The 18,372-nt window shown below is 28.0% G+C and overlaps 1 protein-coding gene across 1 annotated transcript in view; it reads right to left on the minus strand.

Moving 5' to 3' along the window:
- LOC107443866 (uncharacterized) overlaps positions 1-18,372 on the minus strand; it is a 224,181-nt gene that overhangs the window by 95,191 nt on the left and 110,618 nt on the right. The window contains exon 9 of the mRNA XM_016057873.3: positions 16,673-16,848. Within this exon, the coding sequence (XP_015913359.1) occupies positions 16,673-16,848 (176 nt within the window). The remainder of the gene's footprint in view (positions 1-16,672; positions 16,849-18,372) is intronic.

Below are 18,372 nucleotides of genomic sequence, written 5' to 3' on the forward strand. Positions count from 1 at the left end.
GCATGTAAATGCTATCAAAGCACAATTGATGAGTAGAAGAGAAACACAAAAAATATCGATTTGTAATTTCACATATTTATGCTGCATACATATTTGAAAATTGTATCCAAAATGTATATAACTAAAACTTATTATGCAAGAAAAATGGGCCATTTTTTGCATATAATCAAGTATTAAATGAAAACAATTTCCCAAATTTAAAATAGCATCTGCTCAAAGCAATATTTTTTCAGATTACCTCTAGTAAAATTATCTGACTTACTTATATTTTGCATTAATAGTTTTTAATTAATCAAATGCTAAACACTGAACTTAAAGGCTTGTTTCTTCGCTTAATATGCCAAGATTTTGATTTTGATTTGAAGAATTTGCTTAATATGCCAAGAAGTAATTTTTTAAACATACATGCATTAAATGAAATTTAAACTGTTAAATATAATTTTATTAAACTGTTAATAAAAACTATTGTTTATCAGAACATAAATTATTGCTGAATTGGAATAAAAATTATCCAGTTATTGAGTATGTTCACATTGTCAACCATCCGGGAATTTTTTATTTGTAATTTATTTATTTTTATTTAGCTAAATCAAAACTGTATGATGATTACATAGCTTAAGAGAGGTAAATTTTATTCGCATACTAAATACGATACACTACTACATATACGATAAACTTTAATAATATTATGTGAGTTACTCATGTTTTCGATTAATAGCTTTCAATTAAGGAAATGCTAAATATTGAACTTTAGAGGTTTCTTTGCTTAATTCGACACCATTTCGATGAAGCGCTTTTTTTCCCTCCTACATTCCCACAATAGCCGACCAGGTGGCCGACTGGTTAGCGTGCCTGACTGCGGAGCCGATGGTTGCGGGTTCGAATCCTGCTCAGGGCATTTATGTTTCTTTCTCTCTGTGTTCTATGTCCTTTCTCCTTTGTGTGATTGTGTGAATGTGACACGCCCTATAAACGGGTTTGTAGTTGCGTGACGTGAGCAACGCTGCTCCACCGCCGTGGCTTCGCCACAGGTGCCCACTGGGTCACGAGAAGAGAGTAGCACTTCTGGCATTAAGAGGCCGATGGGACAATACGTCCCAAGTGCCTACCATTAAAAAAAATTTAAAAAAATATTTCAACAATAACTGAAATTCATGGTGCTAAATATAGCATTAAGCTGTCGAGAAAAATATTGCTAATCGGATTATAAATTATTTCTAAATCGGAATAAAATTGATTTTGTTAACAGATATTTTAGAAAAAATCTGGTGTTAACAGATATCTTTGAAAAATGTTACTTACATTGTCGACCATACCAGCATTTTTCAATAGTAATTTATTTTTGAGCTAATAAAAATTTTGTTAAAAATTTGGAACAATATGTTCTTAAGTATACATGTTTGTAACGCGCTTTATTTATTTATTTGCAATAATTAAAACTATATGATGATTAGATAGATCATGAGAGGTAACTTTGATTTGTCATCGAACTTAACTAATATACTAAGAATTTTATAAGCATTAAGTGAAAATTATTTATTATGCATTTATAACTTTAAAAAAAATACGATGAGCAACAGTAAATGAATACAGCTCTAAATATACAACTCGCTGTTGGCTAGTATTCAGTAAACATATGTTAGTGTAAGTAAAGCATACTCGTAACAGCTCGGGGTGAGCCATGGGGTCATGGAGTTGAAGGCTCTACTATTTCGTGACAAACAGCATGATTGTAGCAATGTGCGCAGAGGCCGCCTTTACATCTCAGGCAAGCTGGTACCCATCGATCTGAAGCTGGGTAGGCTTTAAGTTGTCGCTGGGTATTGAATCGCAATTATTCACATTGACAGTTCAATACCTTTACCACCTATCCATCGCGGCTTTATATATTAGTTACTTTGAACAATATTGTTAAAACTTCTAAGTTTAATCTGAATTGATGAACTGATCGAGGGTACCAATTTCATCTAATTTCAAAAACAGCAATAAACGTATTTTTTCAAAAAAAGAACAAAAATTATAATGCAAAAAATTACGGTAAAAAGTATGGGCACTGAGGGTGCCGATGCTTTTACCGTAAAATCCATTTTTACCGGAACAGTGTTACGAAACAAAACATCTGATACATCGAAAATTTTACGGTGATAATTAACGTAAAACCATTTAACCACCCTAATTAACTAAGTATTATTGTAAAAATTACCATTTTAAGGAATAGAAATGGATTTTACGGTAAACATAATACTAAATATGAATGCACCCGAATCGCCGGTACTTAATACAGTAATTTGATCCGGAATACAGGCAAATAAACCAAACTAATAAGACGGAACACTGAAGTGTTTTACTACCGAAGTTTAATCTAGAAGTTGAATTTGTATAAAACATTACATTTTTATTATTTCAAAATCTTAATGATTATGCTCCATGTACTACACAAATATGGAATTGTACGCTATAAGTATGTATATTACATGCATCTATACGAGGTTAAAAAATATTTTAACAGAAATTTTTAAAATAATATAAAAATGTGTAATTTCTTATACGGTTATATTATTTTTCAAATAAGGAATTTGTGTTAAGTTTAAGATAAATATTTTTTTAAATGTTTAAAAGCACGGCATGAGTATGTTAGAATAAAAGCACCATAAGAAAATATTTTCCTGTAAAGGAACTTGGTGTTTATAAAAATAGCTACAATCTTTAACATATTTTTGCATAAAAGATAGTATTTTAAAAGAATTTTAGCTTCAAGTAACTTTTTTTTTGTTGGCTTTATTCTTTAATAGAATTTGAAAAAATAACAAAGGATAAGTTTGTTTATTTTTTTGTAAAAGAAAGAGATGGATAATTTTCTATTTAAATATTTCCCTTTTTTATTGTCTCTTTCAGCTGTTTTAAAATGCAAATATTTTCTTTGTCTACCACTTTTTCCCTTTAAACTTAAAATGACCTGTCATAAACACTAATTCTATTGTTTTAATTTTTTTTCGTTATCGTATTTAGCCATAAGCAAAAGAAAAAACCAATTTTCACAGGTTTTATAAATTAAAATAAAGCGTGATATCTAAAAGAATTTTAGTTTAATGTGATAAATCAAATTTATTTGTTGCACCAGTAATAAAGAGTAATATTTTTATTTTTAAGCACTCATATAATTATAAGTATTAATTTATTGGAATATAGGCAGGTTTCATTGTTATCCAGAAAGACAAAAAAATAAATAATAAGTGGTATGAAACTAATATCATTTCCTGCTTGTTTACATGAGTAGTAAAATATTTGTGACTACCAAAACATGAGAACAGTTGTAACATACACTCTATAATAAAAAAATTGACGCACCAAGAAGCAATCATCCGATTGCTTTGAAATTTCGTATATATGAACGTTTTGAACAGATATGGCTGGAATGATGCCGACTGGGGACGTATAGTCTTTAGCGACGAATCCCGCTTCCAACTGTGTCTTGACGATCATCGAAGACGTGTTTGGAGACGCACAGGGCAGAGGGGGGATCCTGCCTTCACTATTGCTCGCCACACAGGAACTCAACAAGGCATTATGGTCTTGGGTGCCATTTCCTTCGACAGCCGGATCCCTTTGGTCGTCATTAGAGGTACACTTACTGCACAGCGGTTCGTCAACGACATCCTAAGACCTGTTTTGCTACCGTTCCTTTTGCAGCTCCCTGTGCTGGTTTTTCAGCAGGACAATGCCAGACCACATACAGCACGTGTTGCTATGAACTGTCTGCAAGCTTGTCAAACTCATCCTTGGCCTGCCAGATCACCAGATCTCTCTCCTATCGAGCTTGTCTGGGATACGATGGGAAGGCGATTGCATCTGGCATGGAATGTTGATGACATCGTTCGACAATTGGATCAAATTTGTCAGGAAATATTGCAAGAGACCATCCGGGAGCTTTATCGGTCTATGCAACGCCGTGTGGCAGCTTGTATCCAGGCTAGAGGCGGGTCAACACCTTATTGAACTTGTTACTGTAACTCTGCAATAAATTATTCAATTGTTCTGAAATTTTAATCATTTACTATTCGGTACATTGTATTCCTATCCACCAATTTTCGTTTCAATCGGACAACTCCTTCTTGGTGCGTCGATTTTTTTTGTTATAGAGTGCATTTATTTACAATTAGAAGTTCAAGAATATACGAATAATAACGATTTAAAATATCAAATTTTTCGATACATTTGTTGTTTGAAGTTTTAAAAGAAATTAAGAAATCACCAAAACCTAAATAAATATAGTACAGATATGTTTTGAGTTTGTAAAGGAAGGAAATGGCTTCAAGCAATATTGAAAGGGGGGGGCTTGGGTCAAAATAGGGTGAGAGCTACTGTTCTATACAGAATTAAATTCTAAATTTAAAAGCACCTACACAAACAGCGTTGAAATTTCAATTTAAAATTATATTCAGATGTTATAATACTTTTTCTTACCAATGTTAATTTTGACTTGGCGACAATTTATCTTTCTTATTTTTATTTAAATAAAAAGGTTTCGAACAGATTACTTAAAACACAAAAGAAAAACTATTTTCTTTCAGAAAGCTCTCAAAACAACTCCAAACCAAACGAGATGTAGTAACAGAATATTTTCTAACAAAAAACCACTCTTCACGGAATTTTGTATCAGCAAACTTTAGTTGGAATATCTTTCTATGCAAATCACCTTCGAAAGAGAGAAAAAAAAACAAGTTTGGATTTGTTTTGAATCGGCGACCTTTATTTTAAATTCTTTTTCGTTCAGTTTTCTTTTACTAACAAAGGTATATGGATGAAAACAAATTCTAACTTGCAAATGTATTTTGAGAAAGAATAAAAGTTTATAGATATGCAGACCGTTTCATCAAGTTACAACTGTTTTATTTTTTATTTTCATTATAAAGTTCAAAATTAACTATTAAATAATCTTAGCAATGAGAAAAAGAGTTATGTTTAGAATTGGAAGTTTTTTTAATTTAATTCCATATTTAATTTAAGCTTTAGATTTTCTGAAATAACTGAAGTTAAAATATTTGCAATATGAATTAATTATTTAAATGAAAACAAAAATGTATATGTGAGATAAATAGAGCGAAATAGTGAATAAAATAATATAGTGAAAATGAATATAGTGAAATGAATAAGTGAAAAACTGAACACAGTTCAAAATTTGTGATTAAGGTATCCAACTAGTTACAATTTATTTTTAAAAATTAGTATAAAATCTTATTTGTTACACTAGTTTATTTGTTCTATCATGCGTTAAAACTTTTTAAAATTATTTAAAATCTGAAGCTTTTGGAGCAAAATTAATTTCAGATTTGAAAACCCCACTCCCAAATTAGGCAAGATCAAACCCAAAATCACACCAAACCCACACCCAAATTAGATAAACGATTTGTACAGATGCAACAAAAAATTGTTCCTTAGGGTAATCAATCTTATTTATTAGAGTAATAATTTTTTAAAGATGATAAACAAGTGAAAAATCAATTTTAAATGCAACAAATATTTGAACTACTTTTATATAATATATAAGGAATTTCGAACTTTGTTTTTCCTTCGTGTCTACGAATAATCATTATTAACAAACTATTTTATTATACACTCATGTTCAATTATGTCCAGTTTTTAAATACACCTAGTATGCTATAATCAAATTTTCTCATTCAACAATTTCAGGCTAGGTCTATTTTTTTCATATCCTTTTCAATTTCTAGCAATAAAATTTAAGATTTTTCCACTTTTTTTGAAACATATATTAATATTGAAACTTTATTCTATTAAAGATACATTAGAGTGCGTTAGATTGAAATGTTCTAAACAAAGTCCTATAACTGCATCAAAATGACATGCTTTTATGAACTTTACACTCGTTAACTTTCTACGTGTAAAATAAGTAATGTCTTTAAAATTATTTTATTTTATCTGACTCTTACAAAAAGTAAAAAAAAATTATGCGTGAGAAGAAAATAAATATGTAAGCTGCAGAAAAAATTAAGTTTTTATGTTTCAACACTGTCTAAGCAATTTTTTATCTGTGTTTTCTGTCCAATGGCTAGAAAAGAATAAAATCATTGAAGCATATTTTCATCATTGTCTTTTAAAAAAATACTGCATCTTAATTTACGACAATCATCATAAATCAGCTTAACTTAAAATACTAAAAATCATTACGTTAGAAAACAAAAAACTTAAAACACTAAAAATCATTACGTTAGAAAACAAAAACGAAACCAATTCGTTAAAACATAATTATTGTCGGCAGCTCTATTATAAAATGTTTTAAGCAATTATTTTTTTCTGATTGCAACAAAGAAAATATAAAAAAGTTGAGATATACCTATTGTTCAGAAAAAAAATTAAAAGCTTTACAGTACTATTAATAAGAGTTTTCCAGTGTCTAATGTCCAGCTACTGACCTGTGTTTTCTTTCTGGACACATGAAATTAAAATAAAAAAAATGAAAAGAAGAATTTCACTAAGAAATATTCAAAATTTAACATATTTCTCTTTCTTTTGTAAAAAAAAATTCAAATTTCAACTAGCTGAATTTCATAAATTGTAAAATTAATTGCAAGAAACTCTTAAAAACACAAAGGAATATCGCTATTATTGTCAGTTAAAAAATGCATTATCTAAATTACAATAATAATACCAATGCTAGAAATCGCTAACGATAAAAATAAGAACAAAAATCTAAACCAATTTATTAAAATATAATAATGGCCGGTAGCTCTCTTTATAACGGAAATTATCAAGATATAAAAATAACAATAAAAACTTCAGGAGTCACCGCGAAACGATTTGGCTATTTTTTATTGTGTTGGCGACCTTTTTGAAGGTGAAACATAAAATAATAGAAGCCAAGCCCTAACTCTTTTATTTTATGCCTCCGTAAAAGGACAATGTAAAGTTGTAACTGAAATATATTCCGAGAATCTTCAATTCTTCTTCGGCCCTTACGGCATTATCCTTATATCCCAATTCCAACTCTAAATGCTACGAAATGTAATAAAACCTCATTTTAAAGCCTCGTAAATTGTATGAATTCCCTAAAGAAATGCCTGCTTTGAATCTCCTGGAACAGGATCCCGAAATTTCTGGGGAAAACAAATTTTTCGAGGTTTCTATGGCATTTGTCGTCATTTTAATGAATTCTAAAGTTTATTTTGCAACATTTCACAGCCTTATCGTTCTTATAACCAACTAGTTTTATCTGATTATATGTTACAGATCTTTATAACATCAAATAAATAACATCTCCCCTTTGGATTATTATACCCCTTATCTTTCTCACTGTTAGTTCGCCCTTAAATTTCAAGTATATAGCAGTGGAAAATGCTCTGAATTTTAATGAAAGATATCTGGGCTGAAAATCATCTTTTTAGTGCTTTAATCTAAAACTAGTAGATATTTATTGTAAAAAAAAAATCAAAGATAAAATAAAATTTTAAAAAAAGCATACCAATTTTAAAAATTTATCTTCTTTTACACCATACTATAACATAAAATTCATTAAGAAACGACATATTTTAACAATTGTTACAATTGTTAAAGTTTCTGTACATTCATTTTCATTCTATATCGAATGTACAGGAACTTAATAGTGGTTGAAGGATTATACAATCGATTGTACTCGCAGAGACTTTGTAATTGAATTCAAAGTAATTAAATTAAATTAAATTAAATATTTAATTCGGCAGGAAATTTAATTAATCACTGATAGTGAAGAAATATCAGAAAACACTACTTCGTATATAACCGTCAAAAGGTTGAGAACGAGATTATATCTTTACATGATTAAATAATTTTTAATTCAGTTAATTAATTAGTTTTTAATTTTTTATTACCATTTTTATAACTTTCGGAGTTTTTTGCTTATTTACGTCATAATACTCATATTAAGAGACATTGTGTACTTTGTATCTTCATACACACGCTTTATGAACTTTTTTTTAAAAATCGCATATACAATTAGTGCAGCAGTTATAAAATGACTTCTCTAGAGAATTTTGAAATATCAGTCATAATTTTCTATTTTGATCCTCCATTTTAAGAAACAGATAGCCAGCACAAAATAACAGCTGTAACAAGTTTTTTTTCTCCATATGCATGATAAATATTAAGAGACTTTAAATATTGCAGCACAATATTTAGCTCACTTTTAAATATTTTAGCACACTATTTAAAGTTTATCAATATTTACCTTATAATTTTTTATATACAATGCTTTACATGTTAAATTTTGAAATACTATATATATGATAGTGCAAGGCCGTAGCCAGGATATTTTTTCGGGGGGGGGGGGATATGGTAAGAAGCAAGGACAGTTTCAGACTTGCAAAGTAGGGGAAAAACATTGTAACAAATATTGTTTATTCTGTTGCTAGCAAAAGTTAAACTAGTAATTAAAAGATATTACATAATAATTATTTTTCAATTAATATAATATAATAATTATAATCAATTTGTAAAAAAAGGTTACAAAGACATGCGACGGAGATTTGAAGAAAATTTTTCGATTACTTTTTTAGGACAAACCGGAATATCCCGAAATATGCTTAATAAAGTTAGTTAATAAAAGGTTTGATTCGACAGTTTTTGTTTTTCTTTTTACTGAGAGGCTCAAAGAAAGACTAAAAAGTTTGAATCCCAGAATTTCGGGGAGGGGGGATTTGTCCCGACTGTCCCCCCCCCTCTGGCTACGGGCCTGCGATAGTGCAACCTTTAAATTATCTCAATATTTACCATGTCATCAATTTTTTTCTCATTCACTAATGTTTTGCATGGTTCATAATAAGATACTGTAAATATTAGAGGGCAATATTTCAAGTATCTCAATATTTACCACGAAATGTTTTACGTGATTAATACTGAGATACTTTAAATATTATAGCACCAGTATCTAAATATTTTTCATGTGATATTGTATATGCAAATTATTACACGATACATATTGAGAATCTTTAAATATTATAGCGAAATAGTCAAAGTATCTCAATATTTACCATTCAATGTCTTAAATAATAAATATTCAGATGTTTAAATATTATAGCACAAGAAACAATAGAGCGTACTTAATGATAACTCATAATAGCTGGTATGAGAAATTTTCAAATATGCCTCTCATTTGAAGTATCACTCAAACATCTGAAATAATTTATTTACACATTCATTACACTATGACATGTTCAAAAGTAAATAGTTACATAAATACAGTTTTGTTAAAATTTACTTGCTAAAATTTCCGAGAATTAGCTACTTCACAGGGCAATTTACATCCCGAAATTTAGCAACCTACTATACCTGTTTAATAACCTACTAATTTTTACAGTGGTATTTATCTAATTAGAGTGATTCTGTGATTTTATGGTAATTATGACAAGAAATACAACGTTACTATATCATATTTTTTGTTCGCTAATATGGTCCAGTAAGAATAGATTTTACGATAAAAAATACCGGCACCCTGAGTTTTGTTGTTTCTTTTTTTTCTTTCTGTTATTTTTTACAATGCATGAAAAAGAGTATAATAAATAATCATGCGCGAAACTATCAATTCAGTAATATGTATCATCATAAAGATTAAAGGGATGAAAGTTTCTGATACACAATTGAGCAATATTGGAAAAAAAAATTTCAAAGATTTTCAGCATTGCATAAAGATTTGTACATGCATTGTATTACTAAATTACTCATCGATAACTGTAACGTTTATTAAATTACGAATCTCGGAAAATAAGTATTAAACTTGTGCTACACATTTGCTCATTGATCACTGACATGTTTTTAAAATTTCGAATCCTGGAAAATAAGTTTTTAATTGCATTATTTTACTAATTATTTAAGAAGATACATTTTTGTTTTGAAGATACATTTTTCTCTATAAGTTTTTTTCAATGAGAAATATGCTCTAGAAGCATGAGACGATATAAAACATTTTAAATTTCATATAATTGAACATTTCATTTTATTTAAATTCTCTTGTTTCACGCAAGTAAATTTCTATTTTAGTTTGAAAGCTAACGAAACACACGAAATGTTTTCTTATCACTAGTAATTAACAGAGTAAAACTTTTCTGTTAATTTAAATTGCTGGAATATATGTATTACGATACACAAAAAATGTTTTTTTATTTTAAAAAATAGCTAAATCATTATGCGTTCACCCCTGTTCAATTTAATTAGATAATGAAATCCACAAAAGTTATTCAAACAGTAGAATTGTTTGCATAAGGAAGGCATTGTATAAATTAATTAAAGTTCAATCGTTAAATATGTTTAACGAACAAAGCTAAGTAAACTAAATTTGACGTAATACCCTCGTTATTCAAATCAATATGAATTGATTAAATGTGCATCGTCTCATATTTATCAGGATTTCTCTATATGCTTTCAAGTGTCAAAGCTCACAATCATTAGTTTTCTCCTAAGCGCATATTAAGTATGAGTTTTAAGCCCAACATTACATTATTTAACGCAAATAAGTCTGACAAATTGCTTTCTTTCAGAAATCTTAAGATGTATCTTAATTCAAATAAAATACGCAAACTGCTTACGGCTAAATAATAATGCTTTTTGAACTTATCCAATGTCTACTGATGCAATTTCACGTCATACAAAAAGGTTTTTTCAAAAGTATTTGTTAGATAGTTCCGAAGAACCTAATTAATCTATGTAATTATGTATATTTAAGGATTTGTGTTTGAATTAGTTACTGTTCGTTGAACTAAAAATGTTTATTTGAATTTAGTTTTTCTATTGCAGCAATTGACCCTTTCATGGTAAATGCACTAAGTTGTGCTTTACGTTAACAGCGTGCGAAAGGTTCTTGAGACAATAATTGTTCAAGAAAACATGGATCTTGTCTCTTGCATTAAAACCTTACAATAAAGTACACATACATAATCACATAATCAAATTACTATTACTCTGCCCACTCTATCGTTTTTTCACAAATGGAAAAGTTTTAAAACAGCATGATTTGATAGTAATAATGTATGTGTTTGGGCAGAAATTGAACAAATTACGCATAAGCAACATATTTATTCCCATATTTACTAACATTCAAAATTTTCTTTTAAGAAATAAGAATAACAAGAAAATAAACAGAGTGTTCAAATATTCGCATTGAAATCTCTGTAATTTGAATTTAAATTCATCATTATTATTATTATTATAATTATTATTCTCTTCACACTTATAAGAATTAAGCATTCTTCTCCGTATATTTTTTTTCTTTTTCACATAACTATTCCTTTATAAATTTGTTTTTCTAATTATGTAAAATGGAACAAAATCACCAATTTAATTGTTAAAATAACTATAGAATTATGTGATTGACAAAAATGCCAAAATTAAATGTCAAATATATAGTTTCTTCGCGTTTTTGACAAAAATAATATTCTGCAAATATTAGATATTTAAAAGCTCGTGTTTCTTTTGAAAATCGTTTATTGAGTGATTTTTATCCAACGTGATTTTTGAAAGTGAACTTAAGGAGTGATTTTTATCCAAAATAAATATTACATTTATTATATTATCATTTGTGCAGAATTTTTATTTTTCTGCAGGTTAATTCGAACTTTTTGCCTCTATCCTTTTNCCCACCAGAATTTTATCAGAGATATAATTCGATGAACAGATCTCACTAGTTGATGTACTTGTGAAAGACCGGGAGAGAGTCACCGGATTTTTTGAGTGCTGAATGTGAGAGGTGTATTAACATCACAGTCGAAGTCGCTCCTGTGTTGCCATTAGCAGTCGAGAGTATGCAGGCGTTGAGAGTGTAGACGTTGTGTGAATGTTCGAGACGAGACTGAGCAGCAACAGCGCAGGAGGGTGAATGATGCTTTCACAAAGATTGCTAAGTGGTCATTACTTGCGTGAGCAAATCACATTCGAAGGTCACCAATGTGGGGGGCGGAGTATTAGACAATACCAACCTTCATCTATCAAAAGGTACCTCGTGATAGAATCAAGTTAGCATGTTTTATATACTAGTGAATGTTGTTCAACTTTTGCAGTGGTAGTTACGCCACAGTACTCTCCCACCTTCTTCCACCATCTTATAAATCTTCCCTTCCAACCTTAAAGTTTAGACATATTTTCATTAAAAATTTATTTAGATTCCGATTTTCGGGAAACTTTAAAATTTTAAATTTTAGTATGTATATTTTTATAATTACGGAATAGTCTAACTCCGATTTATAAATTCGTTTGAAACTGAGTTTATTCCTTTAAAATTAAAATTGCATTTACATTTGATATAGAACTGTCATATTAAGTTAATGACAAAGTTAAAACAAAATTATATTTCTTTAGAAAACCAAATTAATTTCTTTTCAATAAATGAAAAAACTTCCATCACATTTCAATTTTTGAAATCGTATAAAAAGAAATCACGTCACATAAAGTTAGTGTTCACGACCAAGTTAAAACAAAGTAATACTACAAGATATAAACTTCTTTAGAAAATCTAATTCATCTTTTGTGATTATTAAAAATATTTATTAAGTTCTATGAAATTGTGCAATAAAAAATCGAAATCGTTTATCATTACTGATTAAATTGTTATAATTTACAAATACAATTTTATACATAGAATGACAGTTTAGCTGCAAGTATATACTTAAGAAAATAAAATCTCATTTGTTTTGAATAAAAATGTGTCATACATATTAAATGAAGTTTCAAGAATAAAGCATATTTAACAAAAATACAGCATAATTCTATGAAAAACTTCAGTATATCTTTCTAATTAATCAAAATCAAGCTTGCGATAGGCTTACGGAGTGTAAAATAAATTAAAGCTTCTTTAATTAAGGAAACAAATGAGTTAAGATAAACAAAACCTGTTCGAGATTAATTTTTAGAAAATCTAGAATATTCTTTTATCAAATAAATTTATCCAAATACGTGAACTGTGAGAGAATAACAAGCTGTAAAATTTCCTACCACAGCCAAATACTTTCAAGAATTGTTTGAAATTTCCCGAATTGAAGCAAATGTATTTGTAGCGAAAACTAAAGGGATCTTTTGGGAGGGGGATAGTGTAGAGGCAGATAATTTTAATTAATCTTCTTCTTCAGTTTTCTATATTTCCTTTTGCCCTCATAGAGTTGATCCAGCAATAGAATAATTAATCAGCAACGCGTTAGAATCAGTAATACTCAACTTCGCTTGTGAACTGCCTGAATTAAATCCGAACGCATATCTTTTCGCAGCTGTAGAAAGTAGAAGGATTTGAATTGGAAATATAATGTGAATAGATTAAGTTATAATGATCTAGATCAGTAATAAAGACTGAATAGAAATCAGTAATAAAGACTGAATAGAAATTGTGTTTCAGAATTTTTACTTTCTTTTAAATTTTTACTTCATTAAAAAAGCTAACTTGGGAGAAAGATATTTTTTTAAACGAGAATTTTTATTTAAATTATTAATAAGTAGTAATTTCACGCAGACATCTTAGTATATTTCTGAATAAGAAGTGAGTATCTAAAAATAAATTCATTTTTAATTACTGTTTTAAAAATTCAAATCATGATTCATGAAATATTAATTGTAGTTTCAGAATTCTAAAAGGCCATTTTCAAACAACTTGTGCTTTCTGGGCATCGTATAGCATAGGTAATAATGAAGTATTGATCTAAAAAACAGCTATCTACAAATTGGAATTTAAAAAACAATTTTCATTCAAAAGTTTAGAATTTCAAATTGGAAATGATCATATATAATTTGAAAAATAATTTTCCTTTTCTGAGAAAAAAAATAAGGGGTACCGTATACCTGATAATAGGGGTACTCTATACCTAATAGAGCTATCCTGTACCCGATACCCAGTTCTACCTTAATTTGTAGGACTTTCAAGAGCACTTATGTCAGATCAAAAGGTAATGATAATAGTTTATTGAAAATTCATTGAAACATTCATATGTCGCATGAAATGTTTTTAGTTAGTCTGATTTCTTTTTAGAATAGAAATTAAATTTAGAATAATTTTTAGAATAGAATTGTAGAGGCTCTGTAGTTACATGAAATGTTGCTTTTTTGAAAATAGTATGCTGTTCTTATAACTGTAGTGTGTTAGCAACAGCTACTTATGACTTGTAGTCAAGTATAGCCTATCTTTAGCCAGAGTCTTATATGTTTGATCTGAAAATGACGCAAAACGTCAATATGGAGAAAGGTCTCAGTTTTGAGAAAGTGAAAAGCGTCTGTTGTCTAATTTTTTTTAATATTTAAAAACTTACTCTAACATTTGGCTATTTTTAAAAAAAAGGTTAATCACTTTTAAAATATTCAAGTTATTTGTACATTCTAAAGAAAAGACAATATACCAAAAGAGAATATATAGTTTAAAACTATAGCTTTGCTTCAATTTTAATGAACTTAAAATGTGACTTTTTTATTTTCTTTGGCTAAAAAGCTTTGAAACACCATGGTAAACATTAAATCATAAATCATTTTACAAGTTGAAATTATCATCTACTATGCACATTGTCCGCCTTATTTTTCCTCAAAAAAGTGCTGCATGATTAATTTTTAAAAGCAAACCAAACATTCTGATTTAAAGAGATATTAATTATTTAATTTTACTTAACAGCTACGTACAATACGTAATTAATGAAAAAACTAGAGTAATGTAAATATACTATGTAATATAATAATAATAAAGTAATGTAATATAATAGTATATAATATAATAGTAATAAAGTAAATATACTATATAATATAATAATAATGTAAATATAAAAAAGTAAAATTATCCCTAAGAAATTTAATTTTATTTAGTATATTTAATTTCCTAAAGAATTTTTCCAAATATTTTACTTTATACGAAATTTTTTTTCATACAAATTTTAAAATTTTCTGGGGGAAGCTTAAGAAACTTCTTGAATTCTTATTTAAATTCAGGTACTTCTAAAAAAATAGAGATAATAAATGAAACAACGACTAATATTGAATTATATTGATAATAAACTTATATGCAAGGAATATTTATAATTTTCAACGTACTTTTTTCTGCTTAAGTAAAATAAACTTTTTTACTAATTTTAAAGGTTTCAGAATATCTTAAATAATAAATTTATCGGGAAAATTATCAGCAATACATAAGTTCATCAGGATTTATGTAATAAATGCATTTCATGTGCATGAAAAAGGCATTTTGTTGCAGAAATATGTATGAAAATACAAGAAAATATTTGAAAAATTAACTTATAGACATATAAAAAAGTTAAAAATGCTTAGTTTAATCTACTTTTTTCTAAAATAATAGAGTGGTTTTTTAAAAAAAAATATCCTGGAATTAAATATTTCAGTTCATTTTTTCTACTAATTTCATTTTGAAAAAAAAATGTAAAATCTATCTACAAGGAGCGAGTGCTAAAAAAGTTCATATAATACTATTATTTTCAAAGGACGAGTGCCTTACAAGTATTTAAAGCACGAATAATTTATATCCTTCAAGTCACGTGATCTATAATTTACAGGTGTTTTTTTTCGGAATTGACAGCGCGTAAGCAATCATATAGATAAAAATGTTATAAAAATTTCAAATATTTATTATTATGACAGGCTTTTCGGTGTCAGAAAGAAGCAGTATACTCCCCAAAAAGGGTTAAATTTAAATATATATATATATATATACTTGCTAGACATTGAAGTTCTTTCATAAAACGACTAAGTCTTNAATATAGAAATTTTCTAAAATGTTAAACTAAATAGTATCTTTACTATATTTATTGTTCACAAAAATTACGAATTGAATAAAAATTGAAATGAAAAGGGCTTAATTTTTTAATAAATAAATCCTAAGATAGTACAAAGATCTATATTTAGTTTTTTAAATAATATTGTTAAGGCAGTGGGGAACTAATAAACAGGGTAAAGTAAATATCAAAATCATAAAAGATTGTATAAATCGCTCGTTCTTATTTCTGTCTAGTACCACATGCCTCATAATCCAATGATAACTGTAAAGCTAATTCCAAACTGAATATCTAAATTAGCTGAATACCAAATCCTAGAAGATAGCACAAATTGATCGTATTATATCTCCTTTTGAAACAGTTCTACAATCAGCATTTTGTACTGACTATGGTAAAGGTAATTGCAAGTGAAGTATTTATAAGATAAATACCTTGTCGTTAAAGATTACATCAAGATTGGTTAAGATTATATAAATTGAAGATTATATCAAGTTAACTCAAAGCTAAGTAGGTTGTTAGACAAATAATATGCAAGCGTAGACAATATCAGTTATTCGTATTGCTCTTAGCTCTGAAACAGTTCCATTAATAGCATTTTTTAATAACAATGGTAAAGTTAATTCCAAACTAAGTACGAAGTTAGATAAATTATATGCCAGCGAGAATTAAATCAGTTAATCGTATTGCTCTTTCCTCTGAAATAGTTCCTCGAACAGCATTTTTTTTGTAACAATGGTATGGTTAATTCCAAGCTAAGTACTTAGTTAGACAAATAGTATATCAGTGAAGATTATATCAGTTAATAGTATTATCCCTACCTCTGAAACAGTTCCACAAATAGCATTTTTTAATAACAATGGTAAGGTTAATTCCAAGTTAAGTATACTTTGTTAGACAAATAATATATCACAGTAGGTAATATCAGTTAATCGTACTGCTCTTACCTCTGAAACAGTTCCACAGTCCGCATTTTGTAATGATATCGGTAAAGTAAACTCCAAGCTGTTATCAATATCGGTTGCACAAGTCATTGGTTTTCCTTTTGCGTAGACTTTTCCTTTAAATAGAGCATTTGTCTGAATGTGAGCCAGCATACGATCTTGCTTGCAATCTACGGACACTGAAAAATGACACATTTATGAGACATAAAAGAAATGTAAAATATATCATAATGGCTCACAATTAGTTTTTGAACATGCAGATGCAAAATAAATCTATAACCTGAAAGCCAAATTATTTAATCCGTGAGATTTCTTAAATTTGCAATACAGAATGGCGAAAATAATTGACTATGGCTATAACCATACATAATCTTATATATCATTTACTGGTAAGCAATCTAATATAATAATTAGCTTCTAATGTTACGAAATATAGTTAATAACAAGTACCCTTTAGTACAAACCTAATTACTGGATGCTTGATAGTAATACAGTAATATGGCAATGAGCACTACATGAATTCGAAATTAGCTTTATTATCTCGTAAGTAATGAAACGTAAAGGACGTAAATTAAAAGCGAATATTAAGAGTTTCTTTATATAGAATGGATTTTTTTTTATTTTAGGAAAATAGTGCAGAAATATCGCATGAACTAAGAAAAAAGATATAATCGAAACTACCAGAATGTGATAAAATTTATACTTCTGGCTCTAGGAATGCCAAAACTTCATCGATTTTTACAGCTGCGCTTCAGTAATGATTTCGGTAAAAGTATTATTATATACGTAATGTTTTTATAATATACGATAAAATTTGGTAAATGTTTTAAAACTATGATGTTGTAATTTTACCATGATACCTTAGAGCATGGGATAAGAAACATTTAATCGGTTAAATTTACTTTACAGTTCTGTATTTTTTTACTAAAAGAGTGGTAATAAGAACTTGAATTTAAATACCAAAATTTTTGGCACCAGAATTATCATAGGGAGGGAAAAATTATCAAATGCAAGGTTCAAATACCGCCTATTTTGGTTTTATTAACCAGAATTGCAATTATGTTTGTCAGAAATGTAATAACTATGCAGTATGGCAATTTTACTAGAATTTTTTTACTAAAGTTGCAACGAAAAACTAAAAAGTAAAAAGAAATATTTTAAGAAAGAAAAACTATTATATAATGATTAAATATGACACAATGGTCTATTCTTTTTGCTTTAGCCAGTTTTTAGCCAACTTTTAGTGTTAGTTATTATTTCAATGTAAAGAAAAAGTGAATTTACGGTATTTTAGAGGAAAAAAAGATGTTTGTATTGCACACATTAAAAATATTTCAAAATTATTTTAAGAGTATTATTCGTTTTACCCTGACTCGAAGTATCTAGTAATAGAACAAGTATAATAAATTCTATTTATTTATCGACAAATTTGAATTTGTTATTACCTACAGTTGAATCCAATGCTTAAATTATTATTTGTGTTTTGTTTAAAAAAATTTAATAATTTATGTAGATAAATAATTTTAAAAAGAATTTTAGATAAATTTATTGAAGATTAATTAAAACAAGATTAATTAAGATTAATTAATTAAAACTAAATTAGAGGCTTATAAATATTTCAAAAATAATATATTTGGAATTTTTATATTTGATTTCTGGCTTCTAAAATCTATAAATAAGCATTTTTGCTCTGTTCAGTATTA

Source organism: Parasteatoda tepidariorum, chromosome 3, assembly GCF_043381705.1.
Source record: "Parasteatoda tepidariorum isolate YZ-2023 chromosome 3, CAS_Ptep_4.0, whole genome shotgun sequence".
Taxonomy (NCBI): domain Eukaryota; kingdom Metazoa; phylum Arthropoda; class Arachnida; order Araneae; family Theridiidae; genus Parasteatoda; species Parasteatoda tepidariorum.